This window comes from Hemitrygon akajei, chromosome 6, assembly GCF_048418815.1.
Source record: "Hemitrygon akajei chromosome 6, sHemAka1.3, whole genome shotgun sequence".
Lineage (NCBI taxonomy): Eukaryota > Metazoa > Chordata > Chondrichthyes > Myliobatiformes > Dasyatidae > Hemitrygon > Hemitrygon akajei.
Window position 1 is genome coordinate 35,730,525 of NC_133129.1, and position 27,252 is coordinate 35,757,776.

Consider the following 27,252-nt stretch of genomic DNA (forward strand, 5'->3'; position numbering starts at 1 on the left):
GTTGGCTGCATGGAATAGTAGCCGTGCTTCATTGTGTAGCAGCACTGCTCGCTGGAAACCCGTCTCTCAATTTCTGTCAGCGCCCCTCTTTCCTGTTCACAGGTGGTGTGTTGGTTGGTATGTTACCACTCAACACCCATTCTTGGCACATGACGGCTTTCTTATGTTGTATTGGTGTCCGCTATTGTCCACAAGCTTGGCTGAGGGCTATCCAATGATCTCCGAGGTTCTAGTGTCATTTTTGCTGCTTTATTACAAATTACACATTACCCATGTAATCCATATTCAATTTTTACCACTTTATCATCATCCTGGGGCCTTTAAGCTTTGAGGTATGTGGATGTCTAATTCTTCTGTTCATCAAGTCTCTTTTGAGCACTATTTTTCCATATTGATCAACTTCACTTCACACATGTTCACAATGAGACCCAGTCTCACTTTTTCGCACATTCCCCATGTGATGGTATTGTGTGATACAAGGGGGTGTCCTTATGCAGACTCTTGCCACTGAGATGCTGCCTGCTTGAGAGCACAATCTGGCAGCGACAATCCGCGGAGAGCTTTCCGACTGGTTACAACACCACCTGGTACAGAGGTGACAATGTACGGGTCCAGAAAAAGCTGCAGAGAGTTGTAAACTCAGCTAGTTCCATCATAGGCACTAGCCTCCCCACAACCAGGGTAATGCCTCAAAATGGCGGCATCCATCATACAGGACCCTCACCATCCAGCGCATGCCTCTTCCCACTACCACCATCAGGGAGGAGGTATGGGAGCCTGAAGAGGCACACTCAATATTTTAGCAACAGCTTTTCCCCCTTTGCCATCAGATTTCTGAATGGTCCATGAACTCTACCTCACCATTTTGCTCTCTTTTTGCACTACCTACTTACTTTTCATTCTTTGCTAATACTCACGGAATATTTTTGTGTCTCGTACTGTACTCCTGCCATAAAACAAATGTCACAATATATGGAATGGAAATAAACCTGATCCAGCTTCTGAAGTATCTATTCACCAAGTAGAACAGAGATGAACATGGGAGACTCACCACTGATAGCTGCTTACAGCCCTAGAGTTAAACAGCATAGAAGTCGGCTCTTCAGACCACTGTGGAACCTGTTCTGAATATTGTACCCAGTGCCAACACTGAGAGGTACCATAAAGTCACTGGAGCTGACGGTGGTTGGCATCTTGTTTGGGGAGAATGTGGTTGAGAGGGAAAATAAATCAGCCACGATGAATGGCAGAGGAGACTGGATTGGCTGAATAGCCTAACTCTGCTCCTATGCCTTATGATCATATGTGCAGTCTTTTGTATTTCCTAATGGTGGTTAGCCCTGTAACATAAAGGCATTAGTTCGGATTAACCTCAAGTATATTTTGGTAGCACGAGCAGAAGGGCTGAACGTCCTCGCTTGTGCAGTAAAATGCATGAGTTCACATTCTGTTTGTAGGAATGGAACATGTAATGTGGGGGCCCATTGAACACAAACACTGAGCATTTACTTGATGTGGCTTCTGGTTAGTGATTTCCAGTAGTTCAATGGCCAGGGTCTGCAAATTACTCTGGTCAGTTGTGCTATAATTAACCAGAACTGCTTGTGATTGAAGGGAGTACAGAACCTTATTTAAAGTAGTGCAGCTGTTAATATTTTTCCGATGGAGGTAAACAACAGACTTAAAATGCAAAGAACAACATTATCCATTTCACTAACCACCTACAAGTACACGTCTCCAAATGATGGGAGCATATTCACAATTCTGTCTCAATATGAAAACACAAACCTCTTGTATTTACTAGATTTGCTGGACGTGTATTAACCTAACAAAGATGCAAGCATTTTTATATAGGGATACTACTGTGGATTAGTTAATGAGTAAACTTTGAGACGTTATTTTGTGACATGGGGCAATGGGAAAAAATAATAGTGAAGTTGAGAGAATTTGACATCAATTTGGGGGGAATTTGAGTTTCTTGGGAAATCTTTTACTAGAATTGGTTTGTTCCTGTAGACAGGCCTAACCTAGACATTCAGAACAATCCCTCTGGGAGACATTATGAGTGTGCTTAGCCAGAGGTGTGATTAGCAGAGAGGGGCGTTACCATGGGTGATACCTTAAGCAAAGGGGATTCAGGACAATCCCTTCAGGGACATTATGAGTGTGCTTAGCTGGGGATATGGTGGCAGGGAGGGGCATTATCATGGAAAAGAAATACTTGATTCCTTCAAATGTCTGGACTTAGAAGACAGCACGAACTTTCCCCATCTCACCCCATGAATTACATCAACACATCCTCCCTGAAGGGTGCGTTGTCATCTCCTGCTTGACAGCGTGGACTTCTGCTTGGGCTCAGAACAGGACAATCATCAATGAATCAAAAAATCATAGCATCTTGGAGCTATACTTCATGAATTGCTGAGAAACGCCCGGTGCTCTTGAACACTTCTACTGTGATGTGCATGGAAGTTTCATCAATTCCTGAGGCTAGGAAACTACCACCTTGCAAAGCAATTGTGCATTTCTGCCTCAGCAAGGACCTGGACCCACTACAATTAGCCTATCGCCACAGTAGGTCTACGGCAGACGCAATCTCAGTGGATCCACATTGCTCTGTGACGACACCGGTGCCAAGCTGTATCGGCCCTTGCCCTTGGACAACATCGGTGGCTTGGAAAGGGGAGACTTGCAGCTTGGGCAACTGCCAGTCTCCCATACAACCCTGCCCAGGCCTGCACCCTAGAAACTTTCCAAGGCGCAAATGCATGGTCTCTTGAGACTAATGGATGCCTATTCTATTTAAATACCATCTATAAATTTGCTAATGATACAACCATTGACTCTCAGATGGAGATGAGAGGGCTTACAGGAGCGAGATATACCAACTAGTGGAGTGGTGTCACAGCAACAACCTGGCACTCAACCTCAGTAAGATGAAAGAGCTGACTGTGGACTTCAGAAACGGTAAGACAAAGGAACACATACCAATCCTCATAGAGGGATCAGAAATGGAGAGAGTGAGCAGTTTCAAGTTCCTGGGTGTCAAGATCTCTGAGGATCTATCCTGGTCGATGCAGCTATAAAGAAGGCAAGTCAGCAGCTATGTTTCATTTGGAGTTGGAAGAGATTTTGTTTATCAAACAAAACACTTGAAAACATCTATAGATGCACTGTGGAGAGCATTCTGACTGTCTGCTATGGGGGTGGGGGAGCCCTACTGCACAGGACCAAAAGAAGCTACAGCGAGTAATAAAATTAGCCAGCTCCATCTTGTGTAATACCCAAGATATCCACAAGAACTGGTGCCTCGGAAAGGCAACGTCTATTACTAAGGACCCCCATCTCCCAGGGCATGCCCTCTTTTCATTGTTACCGTCAGGAAGGAGGTACAGAAGCCTGAAGGCACACACTCCAAAATTCAGGAACAGCTTCTTCCCCTCTGCCATACGATTCCTAAATGGACATTGAACCCATGAACACTAGTTTTTTTTAATAGATATTATTTCTATTTTATCACAATTTTTAATCTATTCAATATATATATGTTTAATTAATTGAGTTACTTATTTTTTTCTATATTATCATGTATTGCATTGTACTACTGCTGCTGCTAAGTTAAATTTCATGACACATGCCGATGATAAAAAACCTAATTCTGATTCCATCTAGCAACAAGACCAAAGGGAGATAGCACCTCGTTGCAGCTTATTATTTAGGAGTGATTAGAATAAAGACCTTCAACAAGACTACAGTTTTTGGCTTTAGTTATTAATTCTCCATTACCTATATTTTATACTGACTTAGTCCACTTGATTTCATCTCAAATGCATGCCAGCCATTCTACCTCTTTAGAAGTTTGAGGAGATTGGTATATCACCAAAGACCCTTGCCAACTTCTAGCAGCCTTGGAAGATGTGTGATGGAGAGCCTTCTGACTGGTTGCTTCATAGCCTAGTATACGGTCTCCAATCCACAGGATCACAAAAGGTTTCAGAGGGTTGCAGACTCAGTCAGCTCCATCACTGGCAAAACCCTCACCACGTCGAGGATGTGTTCAAAAGATGGTAACTCAAGAAGGGAGCATCCATCACTAAGGGTCCTTACCATCCAGGACATGTCTTCTTGTTACTCCCATCAAGGAACAGAGACAGGAGTCTGAAGGCCCACACTCTTCTGACAGGAACACCTGCATGATGCTAAGCTAGGGCACATCATCAGTGATGTTACCTGGGGTTGTCAGGTGTTTCAGGTCTTTCAACATCATACACCCTCGCCCAGGCAACCTGACCGGGGTTGATCAGACACCAGCCTGTGCCCTAGCAGCAACCCACAGATCTGCCTTCTTTATCCAGAGGCCATCTTGACGCTTTCTCTGCTGCATCTGTGGTGGTAGAAATGCCTCTCCTCCTTCTCTCTCCTGTGATTCCAAGTGCAGTGTATACTTTACAGAGCGACTGGCCTGCAAAGCCACGATACCCGACCTCCACGGGCCAACACTTTGCTCCCCAGCCTCTTCTTTGGCAGTTGTTCTTCACATCCTCATACTTGGCTCTTTTCTGTTAGTAGGCCTCCTCCATGCATTCTTCCAACGGCACGGTAAGCTCAAACATAAGAACGTGCTTCAACGAGTCAGACCACAACACAATGTCGGGCCGCAATGTAGTCTCTGTTATGCAGGGAGGAAACAGCAGCTGTTTTCCCAGGTCTGCTTTTAGCTTTCAGTCCTGCGCAGTGAAGAGCAACCCGTTTGCTTTCTGGTGTTCTGTTGGTCTTTCCCCCTCTTGACCGGACTTGTTTTCCGGCAGGTGTTAAGGGTGCTGCAGATTGTCTCAGCAACTGTCCAGAGGACCTGGTCATGCCGCCACCGATAATGGCCATCGGCAAGAGCTCTGGGGCAGCAGCTCAGAATATGCTCTAGCGTACCAGTCTTCTCACAGGGGGGCAAGTTCGTCGTTCTGCAAGGCCCCAGCAGTGCAGGTTGGATGGACTAGGAAGGACGTCATAAACAGCCTGGATAAGGAGCTTGATGTGGTGTGGATCCACCTTCCAGAGATCATTCCACGTGATCAATGATTCAGAACAACTTCTTCCCCTCCACAATCGGATTACTGAACAGTGCATGAACCTGTACACAATACCTCATCATTTCTTTCTTCCCCCCCCAACACTATTTATTTATTTAATGATTTATAATTTTATGTCTACAAAACAACAAATTTCACATTGTATAGATGATGATAATAAACAGCTACATGAAGGAATTTTTCAGCTTTAGGGGAGCTCTTCATGTTGGACCATTATGAACATACTTCCATACATTTGTGATCTTTCTCAGTGATTAATGAAGTTGAGCCCACTAACTTCATGCTTCCCCCAATCTCTCCTTTGCAAATGCTGCTGTCTATATTCCTACTTTGTTCAATACTTTTTCCTTGTCAAGGTCACACAGATCACCTTCAATGAACCTTCATCTTACTCATTTTGATAGCTGTCTGCTGCTCTATTTAGTCAAATCACCTGGGGTCTGGTCCCAGCCTGGCTTAAACAGACCAACTTCCTCTTTCCTTACTATTGTTGACAGTGTTTCTGATTACAGTTCATGCCATCCTTTTAACCAAATATTTAAAGCTTGATTCTGTGCCAATTTGTATGTAGCTCAGTGATCTAGTTGCTTTGTGGCTTCTTTTGAGGACCAGGTTTAAAATCGAAGCTAAAGAACCTCAGCAGAACGTAATTTTATTCCAGTAGTAGTTCACAAATGATCACATTTATTGAATTTAAGTTTGCATCTTATATATGGCAGATGTCTGAGGCAAATGATCACGAGAAACCTCACAGAAATTCAAGTTTCCATTGGAAAAAGCCTTCACAAGTCCAACAACTCTGCTTTAAGTCAAGCCTTCTAACTCAACTTGTCTTGCTGCTTTCTTTGAGTATACCAAGAGGTGCTTCCTTGTTTTAAGGATACTGTTCCAGACCGAGATGTACATTTTGTATCTGATCATATATTAAAATAGCCTTGGCTTTGCTTCAGGTATTCAATTAAAACTGTTGATTCTGTTCAAGATTATTGATGAAAATGGAAGGTGAATGCAACTCCATTGGAGAAAGGCTGCGCGCTCAGTCAGCTGGGGGGAGGGGGGGGAGAGAGTAGTTGCAAATGGACAGAGTAAGCTGCTGTAAGTTGAGAGATGCAGTTAGTGAAGCCTGCGAATCAAACAGTTGGCAGACTCACAGGCAGGTTCACTTGCAGATCCAGGAAGTTTATATTTAGGTACCAGCGGTCAGGAGACTGAAATTAATTCCGGGCCAATCTTTATAAACTATTATACCACCTCAGCATGAGTTGGCCAGCAAAGCAGCTTAAGACTGCAGAGCTCACAGGACTGACCTTAGAGGGCAAGTTATACATATCGGACAAGCATTCCCTCCACACTTTCACACACATCTTCTTGAATATAATATATGAAATCGAACAGATATGAACCAGATAGAAGTAGATAGTGTAGCACTATATCTGCGTTAGTGAATGCATGCATGTACAGTCATAAAAATCTCCAGACACAAGATTAGTTCCTCTCGCTATTATGGGGAAAAAAAGTAGTTATCTAAGTATTGTAGGCAGAGAAAGCAAACAAAAGTAAAACTTCTGATATCTTTAGGGGGAAGAATTTGTGTGACCACTGCTCTGAGCAGCAACAGAATTTTTTTTCTCAGTATGTTAAAGCCATAAGCTTATTACAGCTGTTGATCTCTTTTAGATATTATTAACCAAATTCTATTATATCCTCTTGTTCATAGAAAGATTGGAAACGTACTAATAAGTTTTGGAAAGCCTTGTCAGTCAAAGGACAAGTGACCAATTAAAGCATGGTTTCATCTACACATGAAATCTAGAGGAGGTACACAGCACAGAGAGAGAAAAAAGAGAAGCTTGGTTTGCGAATGGTTAGGTGCAGTATAATCTTACATGTGGACGGTCTCCGATGTTCACCAAGTAATGCACTAAAATACAACAAGTACAGACTTGCTCACGTGTGATATGAAGATCTGTTTTTCAAACTGCTATCATAGTCACAAGAGTAAAAGTTTGTTGAACATGGATTGTAAATACTGTGACTAGTTTATATTTTTTTAAATTGCCCATTGACATTGGAACCGTCTATATGGTATTTATTCAGAGACTGGCAAAAACCATTCTGCTTTTCCAATAAGGCACTTGTTTGTAAGTGAAGGCGTCAACCACAGTGGAAGAACTTCTCAAGAACAGACAGAAGATGCAAGATTACGATGAAGCTACTGCTTTCCTGGGGGAATGGGGGTTTTACCAGAAAAGAATCTTCTTTTTGCTCAGTATTGGAATAATTCCAAATGGCTACGTGGGTCTGTCTCTGGTTTTCCTGGCGGATACCCCTCAGCACCATTGCCGATTGTCCAACTCTTCGAATACAACCTACGCAGAAGCTTTCCATATGAATCTGAGTTTACTGCTGCCCTTGGAGACAGCGGGAGGTAAGCAGACATACAGTAAATGCACCCGATTCAAACATCAGGTGCAAGATGGTTTCAATGACACAACACAAGAGACAGAGCACTGTGTAGATGGCTGGGTGTACAGCAAAGAGAGATACATTTCTACAATTGTCAGCGAGGTGAGTTGCCTTCATTTACCACAATATCTTGTGCATCCGTTTGGTTCTTAGAGCCAAACTGCCACGCATTCCAGCTTTGTCTTTTTGCGTATTGTTAATGAGAAAGGATTTGTTCATGCTTACGTTCTTATGGAGGTAACTGGCTAGTTTTTGACAATGGTCACGTGCAGCTTGCCTTTGTCATTGGTTATGGTTTGTCTGAAGGCAGCAGTTATATTAGAGGATGTATCAAAGATTATGTTATTATACATAGATTTCCCTTAAAAACACTCAAGTGGAAGTGATATGTGATTACAAATTCCAAGTTTACAGTACTGTGCCTGGTGGTTCAGAGTTGGGTGTGTCTGCAGCCATGCCAAGACTTGCCCTCGCACTCCTTCTCTGCCACATGTCTGGCACTCCTCCCGCGGCACCTCACCCTCGCCATTCCCAGCATCCTTTGCTACCGCCTGATTTACAGACTTGTTCTCTGGTGCTTGTTGACAAGTACAGTACTGTGCAAGGTTTTAGACACCCTAGCTATTTATATGTGTCTAAGACTTTTATACAGCACTGTACAGTTTATGAAAAATTGAAAACTTTATTTAAAATTAAGTAGGTTGCTTCAAAGAATTATAATGCCTTTGTCCATAAAAGCTACCAGTAAAAACTTGCTTCAAAATGTAAATCAAAATTAAACAGTTTACTGCATTCATTTACTTAGCTTAACAGGCCAATGCTGAAGATTAAGTCCAGCAAAACCACTTCCTTATTTCATATTGGTCTTTCTCCACACCCTTCCATTTATTTCTCCTAATTCTGTTTCCTATTAATAAATGAAATGAATAAACCTACCTTGCAAAATGTTTGCCTGAACTCTATCCCTTGCATGGGTTTTGTTCATAATTTTGTTAGAAGGCCAGTTTGAAAGAGGTGTTTGAATGCATTGAGTTAAAACTGCAATGGGTCAGTATCTTGAGCTGAGTTAGAGACAGACTCGTTACAGCAGAATTGGAGGCCAGTGGCTACATGTGAGCTACTTTGCAACTCTGTCAGACATAATGCAATCAGTTCCGATACATAATACTCCAAGAATTCTAAAATGCCTTGACTGCCTCACTTACAAACACCACATATATTAGCAACAAACAATCTGTTGGAGGAACTTCGTAGCTTCAACACCAACTGTGGAAGGAAGGGAATTGCCAAAGTTTCATGTCTATATATAGTAAAGAGTTTGTCAGCCATTAAGTTGGAGATGGGGATTGGAGCAGTTCAGAATCAGAATATTGTGAAATTTGTTGTTTTGTGGCAGTAGTACAGTGTGAGGCATAAAAAGTTACAATTAAAACTAAATACCGTAAATAAATAGTGCAAAAGAAGACTAGTGAGGCAGTGTTTGAAGAAAGGGGAGAAGAAACTATTGAGTGTAGATCCTCAGGCTCCTGTACCTCCTCACTGATAGCAGTAATGAGAAGAGGTCATGTCCCAGATGGTGAGGGTCCTTAATGATAGATGCCGCTTTCTTGAGGCATCACCTTTTGAAGATGTCCTCAGTGTTGGGAGGGGTTATGCCCTTGATGGAGCTGGCTGAATCTACAGCCCTCTGCAGCCTCTTTTGATCCAGTGCGTTAGAGTGGGGCTGTGCAATAACATCGCATTGTTTTAATTCTTGCCATGTAACCTCTGGTTTTTCTGCACAAGAACCCACTTTCCAGAAGGTAGCAGGGCTTTCTGCTCGTAATGGACAACCTCATTTTTGTGACCAACATTTAATTTTACTTGAAGGGGTACAAGATTGCATTCCATAATGAAGAGTCATCCAACGGAAACTAAGGTCACAGGACAAAAGGCAGGCTGCTGGAAGGGCTCTGTGGGTCAAGCAGCAATTGTGTAGATATTTGATATTTTGGAACAAGGCTCTTCATCTGTACTGAAAGAGTGGAAGGATGGGTGAAAGTGTTCATATTCAATGACCTCGTGTTGTTAAGTTAGGTCAGGATTTTATCCTACAAGCTTAATCAGTAATCAATCTCCTAACAGTGCATAAACACAAGAGATTATGCAGATACTGGAAATCCAGAGCACCACACACAAATTACTGGAGGAACATAGCAAGTCAGGCTGCATCTATGGCAATAAATAAACAGTCAATGTTTTGGGCTGAAACCCCTCTTCAGGACTGGAAAGGAAGGGAGAAGACTCCGGAGTGAAAAGGTTGGTGGGGGGGGGGGGGGTAGGGGAAGGAGGACTAGCTAGAAGGTGACAGGTGAAGTCAGGTGGGTGGGAAAGGAAAGGGCTGGAGAGGAAGGAATCTGATAGGAGAAGAGAGTTGACTATGGAAGAAAGGGAAAAAGGAGGGGCACCAGTGGGAGATGATAGGCAGACGAGGAGAAGCGGTAAGAAGCTAAAGTGGCGAATAGAAGCAGAGAGAAGAGCAAAGGAAAAGGAAATACTGGAAAGAGAAATGGATGTTCATGCCATCGGGTTGGTGGCTACCTAGATGGAATACGAGGTGTTGCTCCTCCACCCTGAGTGTGCCTCATCATGGCAAAGGAGGAGGCAACAGACCTACATGTTGGAACGGAAGTGGGGATAGGAATTAAAATGGTTGGGCACCCGGAAATTCTTCTTTGGGCGGATGAAGTGGAGACGCTCAATAAAGCAGACCTGCAATTTGTGCTGGGTTTCTCCATTGTAGAGGAACACCAGATACAAGAGATGGCCCAACAGATTCACTGGTGAAGTGTTGCCTCACCTGTTTGGGGCCCTGAATGGAGGGGACTGGGAAGGTGAAGCATTTCTGCCACTTGCAATGCAATCCTGAGATTGCACTGTCAGCTTTATAGATCATAAAATGTCACAGCTGGTCTATTACAGATATTGACGTCCAATCCATTGTATAAATATTTTGAAAGCTCAAAATAGAATTTGTCGCACCATGGATCAGGTTCTTTTCACTGGTGAAGTTAACATAGTACCAGCCTTTATCTATTTTCCCTTGGTTAAGAGCCTGATGTTTGTGCTGAGGTCATGTTGGATCCTGGTGTTTTTCTGATCCAGAAGTTCTGAAGTCAAGAATGAGGCATAAAACTTGTTGCTTATGGTTGTGATATTAAGTTAAGTTACAAGAACAAAAGAATGAACGGAAAAGAAGACATGAAACCACAAAAGAAGCTGTTGATGTCTCATTAAAAAAACTAGCTCCGACTAAAGAGATAACAACATTCCAATGTTAACAACTGACCTATAAAATAGCCAGATTCAGATGGTGTGATTCTTGCTGCAGAACAACTAAGATGCTGCTAGAAAAATACAGAAGCAGCTATATTAAAATTACTGGGAAATACACTGAACAATTACACATATATAGGTGATTATATAAAATAGAAGTAGGTATAGGAAGGTTAATCTACTAGAAAAATAACAATTCTGCACCATATCTCCAACAGTAGTGTAATATCAACTGTATAAACTGTTCCCAGGTAACAGAGAATTATGATACATCTCCGCCGCATCTGCTCTCAGGATGAGGCTTTTCATTCCAGGACGAAGGAGATGTCTTCCTTTTTTAAACAAAGGGGCTTCCCTTCTTCCACTATCAACTCTGCTCTCAAACACATCTCTCCCATTTCCCGCACATCTGCCCTCACCCCATCCGCCCACCACCCCATTCGGGATAGGGTTCCCCTTGTCCTCACCTACCACCCTAACAGCCTCCAGGTCCAACGTATAATTCTCCGTAACTTCCGCCACCTCCAATGGGATCCCACTACAAAGCACATCTTTCCCTCCCCCCCCTTTCTGCTTTCTGCAGGGATCGCTCCCTAAGCGACTTCCTTGTCCACTCGTCCCCCCCATCCCTTCCCACTGATCTCCCTCCTGGCGCTTATCCTTGTAAGCAGAACAAGTGCTACACCTGCCCTTACACTTCCTCCCTCACCACCATTCAGGGCCCCAGACAGTCCTTCCAGGTGAGGCGACACTTCACCTGTGAGTCGGCTGGTGTGGTATACTGCGTCCGGTGCTCCCAGTGTGGCCTTTTATATATTGGTGAGACCCGACGTAGACTGGGAGACCGTTTCGCTGAACACCTACGCTCGGTCCGCCAGAGAAAGCAGGATCTCCCAGTGGCCACACATTTTAATTCCACGTCCCATTCCCATTCTGATATGTCTATCCATGGCCTCCTCTACTGTCAAAATGAATCCAAACTCAGGTTGGAGGAACAACACCTTATATACCGGCTGGGTAGCCTCCAACCTGATGGCACGAACATTGACTTCTCTAACTTCCGTTAATGCCCCTTCTCCCCTTCTGACTCCATCCCTGACATATTTAATTGTTTGTTTTTTTTCCTCTCTCTGCCCATCACTCTGCCTGTTCTCCATCTCCCTCTGGTGCTCCACTCCTCCCCCTTTCTTTCTCCCTAGGCCTCCCGTCCCATGATCCTTTCCCTTCTCCAGCTCTGTATCACTTTCGCCAATCACCTTTCCAGCTCTGAGCTTCATCCCACCCACTCCAGTCTTCTCCTATCATTTTGCATTTCCCCCTCCCCCCACTACTTTCAAATCTCTTAGTATCTCTCCTTTCAGTTAGTCCTGACGAAGGGTCTCGGCCCGAAACGTCAACAGTGCTTCTCCTTATAGATGCTGCCTGGCCTGTTGTGTTCCACCAGCATTTTGTGTGTGTTGTTTGAATTTCCAGCATCTGCAGATCTCCTCGTGAGAGAATTATGATGGTTAAGGAAAACCCACACATGGAAGAGAACAGTAGAAGTGATCAGAGAGGGGAAGGTATTCTGCTCACCCCAGTTTGCTCGATAAAATGGGTGCCAAGTGACAGTGCCTGGGGCCTGCTGGAAACTGAGCTTCATTAAAACAAGTGAGATGTAAGCACTGATGCATCATCCTACTAGAAAGACTGCTGAATCCAGACTAAGCTGGTCCGTAGGTAGGGCCTGCAGGAGGGAAGAAGTGGAGAAAAACAATTAGCTGGCCTTGGCCTGCAGTACTTTTGTGAAGAAGCCATACTGTTTCTCCACATTATAAAGACTTGTGTCACTTTTTTAAAAAAAATCTTGTTTTTTCTTTGAGTAACCTCTTGAAATTGCTTTGGAAACTCAAAACACAATTTTTAAGCTAGTTTCAAATAAACTAGTAATGACTAATGCTGGGATTTCAATATGCACATTGTCTAAAGCATGTTCCAGGTAGGTAGCTAATGTATCCAGGAGATGCTTTTACATCACTCTGTTCCAAACCTAAACCTCTACTATAATAGGTTCTACATTCTGCTATGTTCAAATCAAACAAAACAAACATTACTTCATTCTTCTTAAAGGCTTTAGATCAATTACACATACAAGCTGCTGGAGGAAATCAGCAAGTGAGACAGCACCTGTAGAGGGGAGGAAACAGTTCAGGCCGAGACCCTTCATCAGGACTGGAAAGAAAAGGGGCAGAAACCCGACTAAGAAGGTGGGAGGAGGTGAAGAAGTACAAGCTGGCAAGAAATAGATGAAACCAAGAGAAGGGGAAGATGGGTGAGTAGAGGGGGAGGGGGGAATTATTTTTTTTGTAACTCCAGAAATTGATTGAAAGAAAACTCCAGGCACCCAGGATAACTTGTCTACTTAGTTTTTTTATTAATGAGGCACTCAGATATGACATGGTAGAGTAATGATGTATGCCATTCTTAGTCAAACAATGTATTTACAATATTACTCAAGCATTACTGGAATATTAATTACACTACAGGGATGAAGTAAGAAGCTGGGAGAGATCACTTAAATAGGTTAACTGTTCTTATACCTCTTAACTTTCCTATAGCACTCATCCTCCATAGTTTTAAAATTTGAATCTGGTATCTGATTTGCTTAATTTTCAGTTATTAAGCTAATATTTGCAATTGAATTTTAAGCAAACAGTTAACTGAGCTCAATTTCAGGAGTTAGTTAAATTATTTAGTTTTGATTCCGAGGGTTGGACTAATGATCCGGAGATTTGAGTTCAGACCTGGAATGGAAAACTGTCAGCAGGAGCACTAGATTGTCCATAATACCATCAGACCCTAAGACATAAGAGCAGAATTACACCGTTCAGCCTGTCAGCTCTGCCATTCCATCATGGCTGATTTATTTTCGCTCTCAATCCCATTCTCCCCGTAACCTTTGACCCCCTGACTAATCACGAACCTATCAGCCTCTGCTTTAAGTATAAACAATGACAACCACCACAGCTATCTGTGGCAATTAATTCCACAACTTCACTGCCCTCTGTCTAAATAAATTCCTCTTCATCTCTGTTCCAAATTGACATCCTCTGGTCCTAGACTCCACTACTACAGGAAAAATCCTCACCACATCCACTTTGTCTAGGCCTTTCAATGTTTGATTCGTTTTAATGAGACCCCTCCCCCATTCTTCTGAATACCAGTAACTTCCAGTAAGATGGGGTCTAGGGGGCCAACCAAAGTTATTATTGTCTTAAAGCAAGACCCTGTTGGACATTAAGAACTAAAAGTTCTGCAGGTCTATCCCATCAGTAAGTTGGTCATTGGCAGAGAAACTGAGGGAGCTGGACTTTGTGTGGACTGTGCTGCTGCCTGCGCCACAAAGGCACTGGTGTGTGAACACGGTGAGCAGTCTAACGGCAAGTGATTGCCTTAGTCGCATTTCTTGTGATCACAAGACCCTGTTGGATATTGGTCATGTGGAATGCTGCAAGTCACTGGTTTATTGTAGAGACGGACGGTGGGGAGCTGCATGCCGCCTGTCTGTAGCCTTCCGGGAGAGTTGCTGCTGGAGGTACTGTGGCACGGCATCCAGGATGGTGTCTGTGCTGCCCTGCAGAGTTCACTTGATGGAGGATAAGCTGTACCGTGTTCGACTGCAGGCATTCATGGACTCGGGGGATTTGAACTATAGTGTTTTTGTGTGACTGTATGTTTACTGCTGTCTTATATGTGCTATATGTGTTGTGTAAGACCGATGGGACTGTATTTTGCACCTTGGCCCCATATTAACATTGTTTCATTTGGTTGTATTCATGGGTATTCATGTATGGTTGACTGACAATTAATTTGAACTACAAGCCCAGAGCCATTAAGTGCTCTATACACAGTAACCCTTTCATTCCAGGATTATTTTCATAAAGCTCTTCTGGACCCTCGCCAATGGCAGCTCACCTTCTCTTAGATAAGGGGCTCAGAACTGCTCTCAGTACTCCAAGTGCAGTCTGAACAATGCCTCAGCGTTATAAGACCATAAGACAAAGGAGCAGAAGTCAGCCATTCGGCCCATCAAGTCTGCTCCGCCATTTCATCGTGAGCTGATCCAATCTCCCCTTTAGTCCCATTCCCCCGCCTTCTCACCATAACCTTTGATGCCCTTATATCCTTGCTTCTATATTCTAGTCCTTTCAAAATGAATGCTAACATTGCATTTGCCTTCCTCACCACAGACTCAACCTGCAAGTTAATTTTCCGTGAATCCTGCACAGGCACTTTGCACCTTGAATTTTTGAATTTTCTCCCCATTTGGAAAATAGTCTATGTCTTTATTCCTCCGATCAATATGCATGATCATTCACTTCTCTACACTATATTCCATCTGCCATTTGTAATTGAAGTATTGTCCTCTAATATTCTTTAGGGAGGAAATCCTTCAACTTTATTCAACCTGGCTCATGTATGACTCCATACTCATATCAATGTGGTTAGTCTTCAGCTGAAGGGCAATAGGAACGGGCTTGTCTTGCCACCTGACCCAAATATCATTGAATAAATAATCAAAATAAGGTGGAAGTTCATCTTTGCTCACATGCTAAGTGTTTTGTATGTCCAAGGCAGTGAATGGTACTTCACCTCTGTAATTTGTCATCACTAACTTTGGGATGCAACACACAAATAAATGAAATAAGAAAGCCAGATGTTTATTGAGGTTGAAAAGTACAGATTGGTTGCAACTTTATCCTGAGGATATAGGGGCTCTATGCCTCCTTAGTGTTGTCCATCCATTCTTTCGTCTCTTGTACTTAATAATGACATTGTTGGTAATCTGAAAATGAAGATATTCTTTAAGCTTGCAGGAAAGTATTTGGCAACTGCAAATGAGATGCAGCATTCAGAATATTAAAAGAAGTTACTTTCAGGTCAACTAGAACATAACACAGTCTCTTCAGTGCAGCAGCTGAGTTCTTTCTAGATTTCACAAAATAATTATGTTCCTCTCTTGAACTGTTGCTGCTGGTCCGACTCCTTCTGAGTCAACCTTATTCACTGCAGGAGCTCAATGCTGACCTGGGGTACAGTTAAAAGCTAAGGCCACTTTGAATTTGTTGTTAGTACATTACGTATAATCTGATATTTTCTGAGGGAACTGCCACAACTAATCTCATGCGGGGTCATTATTGCTACCAGATGGAGATATTGGTGTACAGAAGCTGTGCTGTGTAAAGAGCAGTGATAGTTGACAGTTTATCTTCTTTTCATGACCCTTGATGTCAGCTATCCTTCTCATTTGAGAGTATTGCAATGCAGGAGACCATTCCACATTGGTTTTCCTATCAGTCCCATTTCCTCTTTCATTTTCCCTTTTAATCTATTTTTCTCCCACTTGGCCATCAACTCTCCCTGATTCTCCTGTACAACGGCAGCCAATTAAGCTACCAGCATATCATTAGAATATGAGAGCAAACCAGAGGAACGCCATGCAGGGAGACTCCACAGAGACAATGCCCAAGCTCAGGATCAAGTCCCAGTCTCTGGAACGTTGAGGCAGTGGCACCGACTGATGTGTAACTGTGTTGTGAATCAAAGCAGAACTGACCAATCCCAAAAAGAGACAAAAATTAATTAGTATGTAGAAACCAGCTCACTTTTAAATAACCACTCAAGGTTGCAAATTCTCTACAGGATCTGACCCAATAGCACGAGGATATACAAAGTAGCGGTGCTCCAATAGAGAAATGCTACTGCAGCTACAGTACTCTGTGAATTCTGCCTTCCGATTGACCTTCATTTTGCTGATCAATTCTTTGTGATGAAAGAACAACAATGTGTTTTTTTAACTAATCAGATTTAGGGTATCTTCTCTTTTCTGATTTTTAATGATATCCTTTGATAATTTTTCCTTTGTGGCTATAGACACTAACTTAACAGACTACAGGGGCCCTTGTAGAGATATTTAAATCATCCTTAGCGACGAGCAAGGCACTGGAGGATAGGAGGATACGAGGGGTGATTGATATGTCCGTGGCCTAAGGTAGAAGGAGTCAATTTTAGAAAACCTAGCACATTTATTTTTCAACATAGTCCCCTCCTACATTTACACACTTAGTCCAGCAGTCGTGGAGCATACGGGTCTTGAACCTCCAGGAAGTGTCCACAGCAGGGGTGATTGATAAGTTTGTGGCCTAATGTAGAAGGAGATGAGTGATGCAGCTCTCTTTACATGCACATGTAGTTCAACTCTTTGAGTGATTATGCAGAAAGTTTGAAGTTAATAACTCATCTCCTTCTACCTTAGGCCACAGACTTATCAATCACCCCTCATAACTAATCTTGTGCCACTGCTTAAGAAAGGCTCTAAGAATAAACCAAGAAGTTATAGGCTGGCGAGCCTGATGTCAGTAGTGGGAAAGTTATCAGAAGCTATTCTAAGAGACTGAATATATGAATATTTGGATAGACAGGGATTGGTTAGGAATAGTCAGATTGGCTTCATGTGTGGTAGGTCATGTCTAGCCAATCTTATAGAGTTTTTCGAGGAAGTTACCAGGAAAGTTGATGAAGGCAAGGCAGAGACGTTGTCTACATGGTAAGGCATTTGACAAGGTCCCACATGGGAGGTTGGTCAAGAAGGTTTGGTCATTTGGCATTCAAGATGAGGTAGTAAATTGTATTAGACATTGACTTTGTGGGAGACACCAGGAAGTGGTAGTAGATGGTCACCTCTCAGACTGGAAGCCTGCGACAAGTGGAGTGCCACAGGGATTTGCGCTTGGTCCGATGTTGTTTGTCATCTGCATCAATGATCTGGATGATAATATGGTTAGAGTAAATTTGCAGATTTCAGCAAGATTGAGGATGTAGTGGACAGTGAGGAAGACTATCAAAGCTTGTAGCGGGACCTGGGCCAGCTGGAAAAATGGGCTGAAAAATGGAAAATAGAATTTAATGCGGACAAGTGCGAGAAGTTGCACTTTGGGAGAACCAACCAGTGAGGAGCACAGTAGAACAAATAGATCTGGAATACAGGTCCATAATTAATTGGAAGTGGCATCACAGATAGACAGCGTGATAAAGAAAGCTTTTTACACATTGGTCTTCATGGATCAAAGTATTAGGTATAGAAGTTGGGATGTTATGTTGAAATTGTATAGGATGTTGATGAGGCCTAATATGGAGTATTATGTGCAGCTTTGGTCACCTACCTACAGGAAAGATGTAAATAAGATTGAAATAGTACAGAGAAAATTTACAATAATATTGCCAGGACTGGAGGACCTGAGGTATAAGAAAAGATTGAATCAGTTAGAACTTTATTCCTTAGAACATAGAAGGCTGAGAGGAGATTTGATAGGGGTATACAAAGTCATGAGGGGTGTAGATAGGGTAAATGCAAGCAGTACTGAGGGTGGGTGAGACTACAGCTGGAGGTCATGGGTTAAGGGTGAAAGGTAAAATATTTAAGGGGAGCATGGGGAAAAACTACTCCACTCAGAGGATGGGGGCAGCGTGGAATGAGCTGCCAGCACAAGTGCTGTATGTCATTTTGACTTCAATGTTTAACAGAAGTTTGGATAGGTACATGAATGGGAGGGGTACAGAGGGCTATGGCCCAGGTGTAGGTCGATGGGACTAGGCAGCTGAAGTGATTCGGAATGGACCAGATGGGTTGAAGTACCTGTTTCTGATCTGTAGTTTTCTGTGACTCTGACACCATGTGTCTATTTCTTCTTTGATCAAAAGCTCCTTGCCGTCTTGTAACATTTACTTTGCCAAGTCTGTAGTGTTCTTATACTGAGTTGTTTTTTTCTTGACCATTTACAGAGATAGTTTTGGTAAATGAATAACAATATCTTGCTGGTGTCCTGTTGTGGTGATGAAAGCCAATGATGAATGTTAATCAATTTTCAGTAATCAGTCTAAATATAGGAACAGTGCAATTGTGTAATGTCTGCCATTGAGAGGCTAAGCACCTTCAATAGTAATTAACACATACTTTAGTTGGAGTGAGATATTGGGTTATCAGATAGATCAGAAACATACCCCTGCCTTAAATTTTGCTTATCTTCATCTCTAACACGTTCCAATTTGCAAAGCATTTAATCTTAGTTCTATCTGAACAAATTATTTTGGTAAATGTGATAAAATGCCGTGTATGTTGCTCCCACTGCACCTGTATTCACACCCCTCTTCTTGTGGGCTTCAGTTTAAGGAAATCATGTTGTATTTCTGAAATGTCCCCACTATCCCTTCATAGAGTCTGCTCTGTTCTCTTAGAGTGCAATGGATATTCACTGACCAGAGACAGTGGGGGGAGGATTGGGGGGATAGAGGACTTTTTGCCAAACTCATTTTTCTAACACATCAGCGATTAGAGGGTTTTTTTTTGAGTATTTAAACTCCCAACCAATATTCCTTTCTCAGCCTTCTATCATAAATGAGAACCAGTTTTCAGTTCTGAATTGCAAGTAATAATCTGTCTGATATTAAAGGACAGCTTTGGAAACAAATAGCACAGTCTATAGAATACATGCTGCTGGCCCACGGCATGAAACTAGCTGCTCAAAAGATGCAGTGTAAGACAATGGAATTACAGTTGAACCTGCATCAAATCACACAAAAGTAGGTAGGTTGTTGAGTTCAAGAAAGCGTGCAGATCAGACCAATACTATCATATAGTACATCAAATAGCTGACAACAAGGTGGACGATCAGAATGTAGAAGACAACAAACAGTGCAAATACAAAAAGAAAGAAAAAAGTAATAATAAATAAATAAGCAATAAATATTGAAAACGTGAGATGAAGAGTCCTTAAAAAGTGAGTCCATAGGTTGTGGGAAAAGTTCAATGATAGAGGCAAGTGAAGTTGGGTGAGGTTTGTCTCTGGTTCAAGAGCCTTATGGTTGAGGGGTAATAACTGTTCTTGAACCTGATGGTGTGAATCCTGAGGCTCCTGTATCTTCTTCCTGATGACAGCAGAGAGCATGACCTGGGTTGTGGGGATCCCTGATGATGGATGCTTCTTTCCTGTGATAACACTCTGGGTAAATAAATGGTGGGAGGGCTTTACCCATAATGGACTGGGCCATATCCATTATTTTTTGTAGGATTTTTTGTTCAAGGTCAATGGTGCTTCCTTACCAGGCTGTGATGTAGCCAGTCAATATACTCCACTTCTGGCTCCAAGCATAGAGTAACATTTTGATTTCCAGAGGACCAATTTTGTCCCTTGAAGTCCTTTTGTTCTTAACATACCTGTAGAATCCTTTAGGATTCTTCTTCACCTTGTCTGCTAGGGCAAACTCACACCTTCTTTTAGTCCTCCTAATTTCTTCCTTAAGTGTTCTCTTGTAATTCTTATACTCCTCAGTACCTCATTTGTTCCTACCTGCCAATATTTGCTGTCCACCTCATTTTTTTTGTAACCAGTGCCTCAATATCTCTTGAAAGCCATGGTTCCCTAAACCTGTTATCTTTACCTTTTATTCTGACAGGCACATACAAGCTTAATACTCTCAAAACTTTGATTTTGAAGGCCTCCAATTTACCAAGTACACCTTTGTGAGTAAACAGCCTGTCCCAATCCACACTTGCCAGATCCTTTCCAATACCATCAAAATTGGCCTTACTTCAGTTTAGAATCTCAACCCACAGACCAGACCTATCTTTTTGCATATTTACTTTGAAACTAATGGCATTGTGATCACTAGATGTGAAGTGCTCACTTACACATATTCTGTCACCTGCCCTGTTTCATTCCCTAATAGTAGATCAGGCATCGCCCAACCTCTTAGTCAGACTTCTACGTACTGATTAATGAAACTTTCCTGAGCACATTTGACAAACTCTATCCCAATGAGTCCCTTTACAGTGCGGGAGTCCCAGTCAATATGTAGACAGTTAAATTCATCTGTCAAAACAATCTATGTTTCTGTAGCAATCTGCAATCTCTGTACAAATTTGTTCCTCTAAATCCCATGGACTGTTGGGTGGCCTGTAATACAGCTTCATTAACATCGACATACCTTTCTTATTCCTCTGTTCCATCCATAAAGCCAGACGAGTTCTTCAGTCTGTCATGATTGAGCTGTATATGACATATGTTGTGTGGGTGCACCACAGTCCGGAGAAACATCGTTTTGCTTGGCTGGATATATGTACAGTCAGATGACAATAAACTTGAACTTGAACTTGAATGATTGTTGGTGCCAGGTGGGGTGGTTTGAGTATCTCAAAAACTGATGATCTCCTGGGATTTTCACACACAACAGTCTATAGAGTTTGCAGAGAATGGTGTGAAAACAAAAAAAAATGCAAAGTATCCAGTGAATGGCAGTTCTGTGGGCGAAAACGCCTCGTTGATGAGAGAGATCAGTGTAGAATGACCAGACTGGTTCAAGTTGACAGGAAAGCACCAGTAACTCAAGTAACTATGCGTTACAACAGTGATGTGCAGAAGACCATCTCTGAACATGCTGAACCTTGACGTGGATGAGCTACAGCAGCAAAAGGCCATGAACATGGGGTACAGGGGGTACCTAATAAAGTGGTCACTGAATGTATACTGTCATATCTAGTGGTGTCAAAGAGTGGGATGAAATGAAAGTTGTAGGATGGGTACTGGAGAGGGAGAGTGTGGGTTGTGCTAAAAACAGTTGTGATTCAAAGAATTATACAAGTACTTATCTTGCAAGCATCCAAAATTGACTCTGCTGAAATAAGACCAAACCAACAACATACACTGCTAGGATAAGTTATGAGACCTTACATGTCCCTTTATGGAAAACATTTTGAAGAAGTATTCTTGTAACCTTAAGAGGATGTCTGCTCAGCAAAGTGTGGAGTCATGGAACAGGTCAATATGTTCACAAGCTGTGAAATGCTCTTCCCTGCCAGTAAAGGTTTAAGTCAGGTCACAAGCTTGGAATTTCATCTGGAACATCTTGGTATTGGCAAAAAAGGTTAAGGTTATGAAGCACACAGCACAACAAAACTCCCCATTAGAAAATTAAGCTTGTTCATACTGGAATTCACCTATAATTGGCCATTCAGCTCAAAAAAAAATCTGAATTTCTTAAGAACTATTTTTAATCAATGAGTAAGTCAAAAAAAAGCTCCAGACTACACATCAGGGATGATTTTATATTTATGTGTTAAATTTATTTCTGGGGCTAGGATATTATTAGTAAGACCTGCTCATATTTATTATCCATCCCAAATTGCCTCCTGCACTGAGTGATTTGTCAGACCAGTTTAGATGTGGTTCACATTCAACTCTGTTTGTGGGTCTGGACTTAAGCATGACCAGGTACGAAAGGCAGATTTCCTCTGATGGAAGATATAATCAAACCAGATGCACCTTTATACTAGCCAGTATTACAGTCTCATAACTAATACTAGATCCTAATAGCAGATTTATTTCATGACTTGAATTGAATTCCTCAGTTGCTTTAGTAAGATTTGAACATCCAGCTCTGACCTTTAACTACTTAACTGTTCAGAGAGTTTGACTGGGAAACTTAGTTGAATTGCGATTTGTAAAATGTTAGCAGCTCTCACATGAAGCATTCTGCTTCTAAATTAAAATATCCATTTTATCTCACAAACTTATAGAACTAGTTTTCACAAACCATTTTAAACTATAGTCTACCAAGTCCTCCGGCCAGGACACTGTTTTGTGTCCATTCTCGAGGACAAATATTGGTTTCATGGTGCCCAATTTTAATGGATGGAAATCAGAGCCAGGTATTCTGTGAGAGCCAGTATCCCCTATCCCAAACTTGGCAGTAGGAAGCTGACTCTTGGACCGACTGTGGGTGTCAAAATTCAAGTGGCCGGAAGCTACCAATGAGCATCAAGGGATATGGAGGTTTAAGATGATTGGCAATAAGAGGATCCCTTTTCTCCACCTCTCTAGAAGTGCAGTGCGATGTTTGTGTATAAGGTTCAGTAAAGACTTAACAGGATGTTTCCTGAGCTACAAGAAAAGGTTGCATAGACATGGATTGTATTCCCTGGAATGTAGGAGATTGAGGGGTGTTGGATTAGACTATGTAATTGTGACTTTTTTTGTAGTTTAACTTTCCAATGCCTGCTCGTATTTTTATATAATTACCTATGCAATCTGGTTTCTGCTGGCTCATCAAGGAAAACAAATGTTACTTCCTATTCCATGACCTCATATGGTTCTATTCCTGTATTTCCTCAGTAAAACAAGGATTAATGTTGCATTTCGGGCCTAATAGTTGCACTTTATTAGTGAAATTCCTATCTTTGGAAATAGAACATGCAACTTAGAAGATAAGAACATAAGAAATAGGAGCAGGAATAGGCCATCCTGCCCATTGAACCTGCCCTGCTATTCAATAAGATCATGTCTGATCTGTCCGTAAATTCAGCTCCATCTACCTGCCTTTTCCCCATAACCCTTAATTCCCTTACTATGTAAAAACCTATCTAACTGTATCTTAAATATATTTAGTGAGGAAGCCTCAACTGCTTCCCTGGGCAGAGAATTCCATAGAATCACCACTCTCTGGCAGAAACAGTTTCTCCTCATCTCTGTCCCAAATCTTCTCCTCTGAATCTTTTTTTTTTAAACTTTTTTTAAATTGTGTTTTCAAGTAGTTACAGAATAAAAGTGTATGAAAAAGAAAATGTATGTTACCCATCCCCCCTTAACCCCTCCCCCCTAACATCCCTATAGAAAAAAAAAGAAGAAAGAAAGAAAAAAAAAGAAGGAACGCCTGGATATTGGAAGATCCCCACATGCTCCATGGAGTTCGTAATAACTTTAGTTCATATATTTATTTCTTTCCCCAAGTAACCAATTATTTCATCTTCGGAGCACCGATATATCTAATCCTATCTTTTGTAAATAAGGGCGCCAAATTTTCAAAAATGTTTCATATTTATCTCTTAAATTATAAGTAATTTTTTCAAGTGGAATACAGCCATAAATTTCTTTCTTCCAACGATCTATACTTAAATATGTATCCGATTTCCAAGTAACTGCAATAGCCTTTTTGGCTACTGCCAGTGCAATTTTTATAAATTCTTTCTGATATTTATTCAATTTGGATATCGGTTTTATCCCTTCAATATCACCTAGTAAAAGTAATATTGGATTATGTGGAAGTTGTATTCCAATAATTTGTTCCAATAAAATTCTTAAATTTGTCCAAAAAGGTTGAATTTTAGAACAAGACCAAGTAGAATGTAAAAAAGTACCAATTTCTTGGTTACATTGGAAACACTGATCAGATAAATTTGGGTTTAATTTATTTATTTTTTGTGGTGTAATATATAATTGATGTAAAAAATTGTATTGCACTAATCTTAATCGGACATTTATTGTATTTGTCATACTCTCAAGACATAGTCTTGACCAATTTTTTTCTTCAATTTTAATATTCAAGTCACTTTCCCATTTTTGTCTTGACTTATGGACTCCTTGTTTAATTGCCTGTTTTTGAATCAAATTATACATACAAGAGATAATTTTTTTAATCTTTCCTTTTTGAATTAAAGTTTCTATTTCATTGGATTTCGGTAATAACATTGTTTGACCTAATTTTTCTCTTAAATAAGCCCTTAGTTGAAAGTAACAAAAAAGAGTGTTGTTTGATACTTTATATTTATTCTTTAATTGATCGAATGACATTAATATACCTCCTTCAAAACAATCTCCTATATATCTAATCCCTTTTTGAAACCAATTATATAAAAGTTGATTATCCATTGTAAAAGGAATAAGTCTATTTTGAATTAAAGATCTCTTTGCTAATAAGGATTTCTTTGTCTCATAGTCAACATTTATCTTATTCCATAAGTCAATCAAATGTTTTAATATAGGAGATTCTTTCTTTTCCTGTATCCATTTAGATTCCCATTTATATATAAAATCTTCTGGTGTGTTTTCTCCTATTTTATCTAGTTCTATTCTAATCCATGTCGGTTTATCTTTCTCAAAAAAAGATGCAATAAATCTAAGTTGATTTGCTTTATAATAATTCTTAAAATTTGGAAGTTGTAACCCTCCTAGCTCAAATTTCCATGTCAATTTTTCCAACGATATTCTTGACATCTTACCTTTCCAAAGAAACTTCCTCACATATTTATTTAGCTCTTGAAAAAACTTCTGGGGTAATTGTATTGGTAGTGATTGAAATAAGTATTGTAATCTAGGGAATATATTCATTTTTATGGTATTTATTCTACCTACTAATGTTATTGGTAATACCATCCATTTATCAAGATCTTCTTGAATTTTTTTCAATAGTGGTAAATAATTTAATTTGTATAAGTTCTTTATGTCATTATCAACTCTTATACCTAAATATTTTATACCATTTGCCGGCCATCTAAATTGGGTTATTAATCGACATTGACTATAATCTCCTTTAGTAAGAGGTAAAATTTCACTTTTATCCCAATTTATTTTATAACCTGATATTTTCCCATATTCTTCTAATCTATAGGATAATTTATGCAACGAGTGCAATGGGTTTGTTAGATAAAGCAGAACATCATCAGCAAATAAGTTAATCTTGTATTCTTCCTGATTAACTCTGAAACCCTTAATGTCTGGGTCCATTCTAATCAATTCAGCTAATGGCTCTATCGCCAACACAAATAAAGCAGGTGATAATGGACAACCTTGCCTAGTTGACCTTGTTAACTGAAATGGTGTTGAAATTTGACCATTTGTCACTACTTTAGCTTTGGGATTAGTATTTAAGGTTTTAATCCATTTTATAAAGGATACTCCTAATCCATATTTTTCCAATACCTTAAATAAAAAATCCCATTCCAATCTATCAAATGCTTTTTCTGCATCTAAAGCAACTGCCACGCTCATTTCCTCCCTCTTCTGCGCTAAATGAATTATACTAAATAACCGAGTTACATTATCTGCTGATTGTCTATTTTTAATAAATCCTGTTTGATCCATATGTACTAATTTTGGTAAGCATTTAGATAATCTATTAGATAAGATTTTTGCTGTTATTTTATAATCAGTGTTTAATAAAGAAATAGGTCTATATGATGTTGGCTTTAAAAGATCTCTATCTTTTTTTGGCAATACTATTAAAATAGCTGTCGAAAAAGATTCTGGAAGTTTATGCATTCTTTCCGCTTGGTGTATTAACTCCATAAAAGGAGGAATTAATAAATCTTTAAACTTTTTATAGAATTCAGGCGGAAAACCATCTTCTCCTGGAGATTTATTACTTTGAAATGATCCTAGGGCTTCTTCGACCTCTTTCAATGTAAAAGGCATATCTAATCCCTTCTGTTCTTCCGTATTTAATTTTGGAAGAGTTATTTGTGATAAAAACCTTTCTATCTTGACATTGTCATTTTGTGATTCTGATTTATACAACTCAGAATAAAAATTCTTAAAAGCTTCATTAATTTCTAAAGGTTTATAAGTAATTTTATTTACTCTTGTTTGAATTGCATTTATTGTTTTAGAAGTCTGGTCTGTTTTTAACTGCCATGCAAGAACCTTATGTGATATTTCACCTAGTTCATAATATCTCTGTTTAGTTCTCATAATTGCTTTTTCTGTTCGATATGTTTGAGGTGTATTATATTGTAACTTCTTATTAATAAGTTGTCTTCATTTTTCTTCTGTCATTTTTCTTTGGGATTCTTTTTCTAATTTTGTAATCTCTTTTTCCAATTGATCTATTTCTATCATATATTCCTTCTTAATTTTAGAAGTATAACTTATTATCTGACCTCTCAAATATGCCTTCATTGCTTCCCACACTATAAATTTATCATCAACTGAATGTGAATTTATATCTAAAAAGAACTGAATCTGTTTTCTCATAAAATCACAAAAATCTTGACGTTTTAATAATATTGAATTAAATCTCCACCTATAAATTGATTCCTCTTTATCTATCATTATCATTGTCATTATTAAAGGAGAATGATCTGACAATATTCTTGCTTTATATTCCACATTTTTCACTCTATCTTGAATATTCGTTGATAATAGGAAAAAACTATCCTTGAATATGTTTTATGTCTATTTGAATAAAATGAATAATCTCTTTCTTTTGGATTAATTCTTCTCCATATATCAATCAAATTTAAGTCTTTCATCAATGATAGAGTTAATTTTACTGCTTTTGATTTTGTGACAGCCTTTGTTGATCTATCTAAAACTGGATCTAGACAAAAGTTAAAATTTCCACCTATTAATATTTTATCATGTGCGTTAGCCAAATTCAAAAAGACCTTCTGTATAAATTTGACATCATTTTCATTTGGTGCATAAATGTTCATAAGGGTCCATAGTTCTGAAAAAATTTGACAATGTATAATTAGATATCTCTCCGCCGAATCAATTAATATGTTTTGTATTTTAAT

The 27,252-nt window shown here is 40.2% G+C and overlaps 1 protein-coding gene across 3 annotated transcripts in view; it reads left to right on the top strand.

Annotated features, from left to right (window-relative positions):
- The first annotated feature begins 6,972 nt into the window (after nucleotides 1-6,972).
- The window catches only part of LOC140728951 (solute carrier family 22 member 4-like), a 147,681-nt gene continuing 127,401 nt past the window's right edge, over nucleotides 6,973-27,252 (top strand). For 2 of the 3 annotated variants that reach the window (XM_073048084.1, XM_073048083.1), the window contains exon 1: nucleotides 6,973-7,655. In XM_073048084.1, the coding sequence (XP_072904185.1) occupies nucleotides 7,281-7,655 (375 nt within the window). In that variant the 5' untranslated portion in view covers nucleotides 6,973-7,280. The remainder of the gene's footprint in view (nucleotides 7,656-27,252) is intronic. The other variant, XM_073048085.1, reaches the window with a different exon arrangement.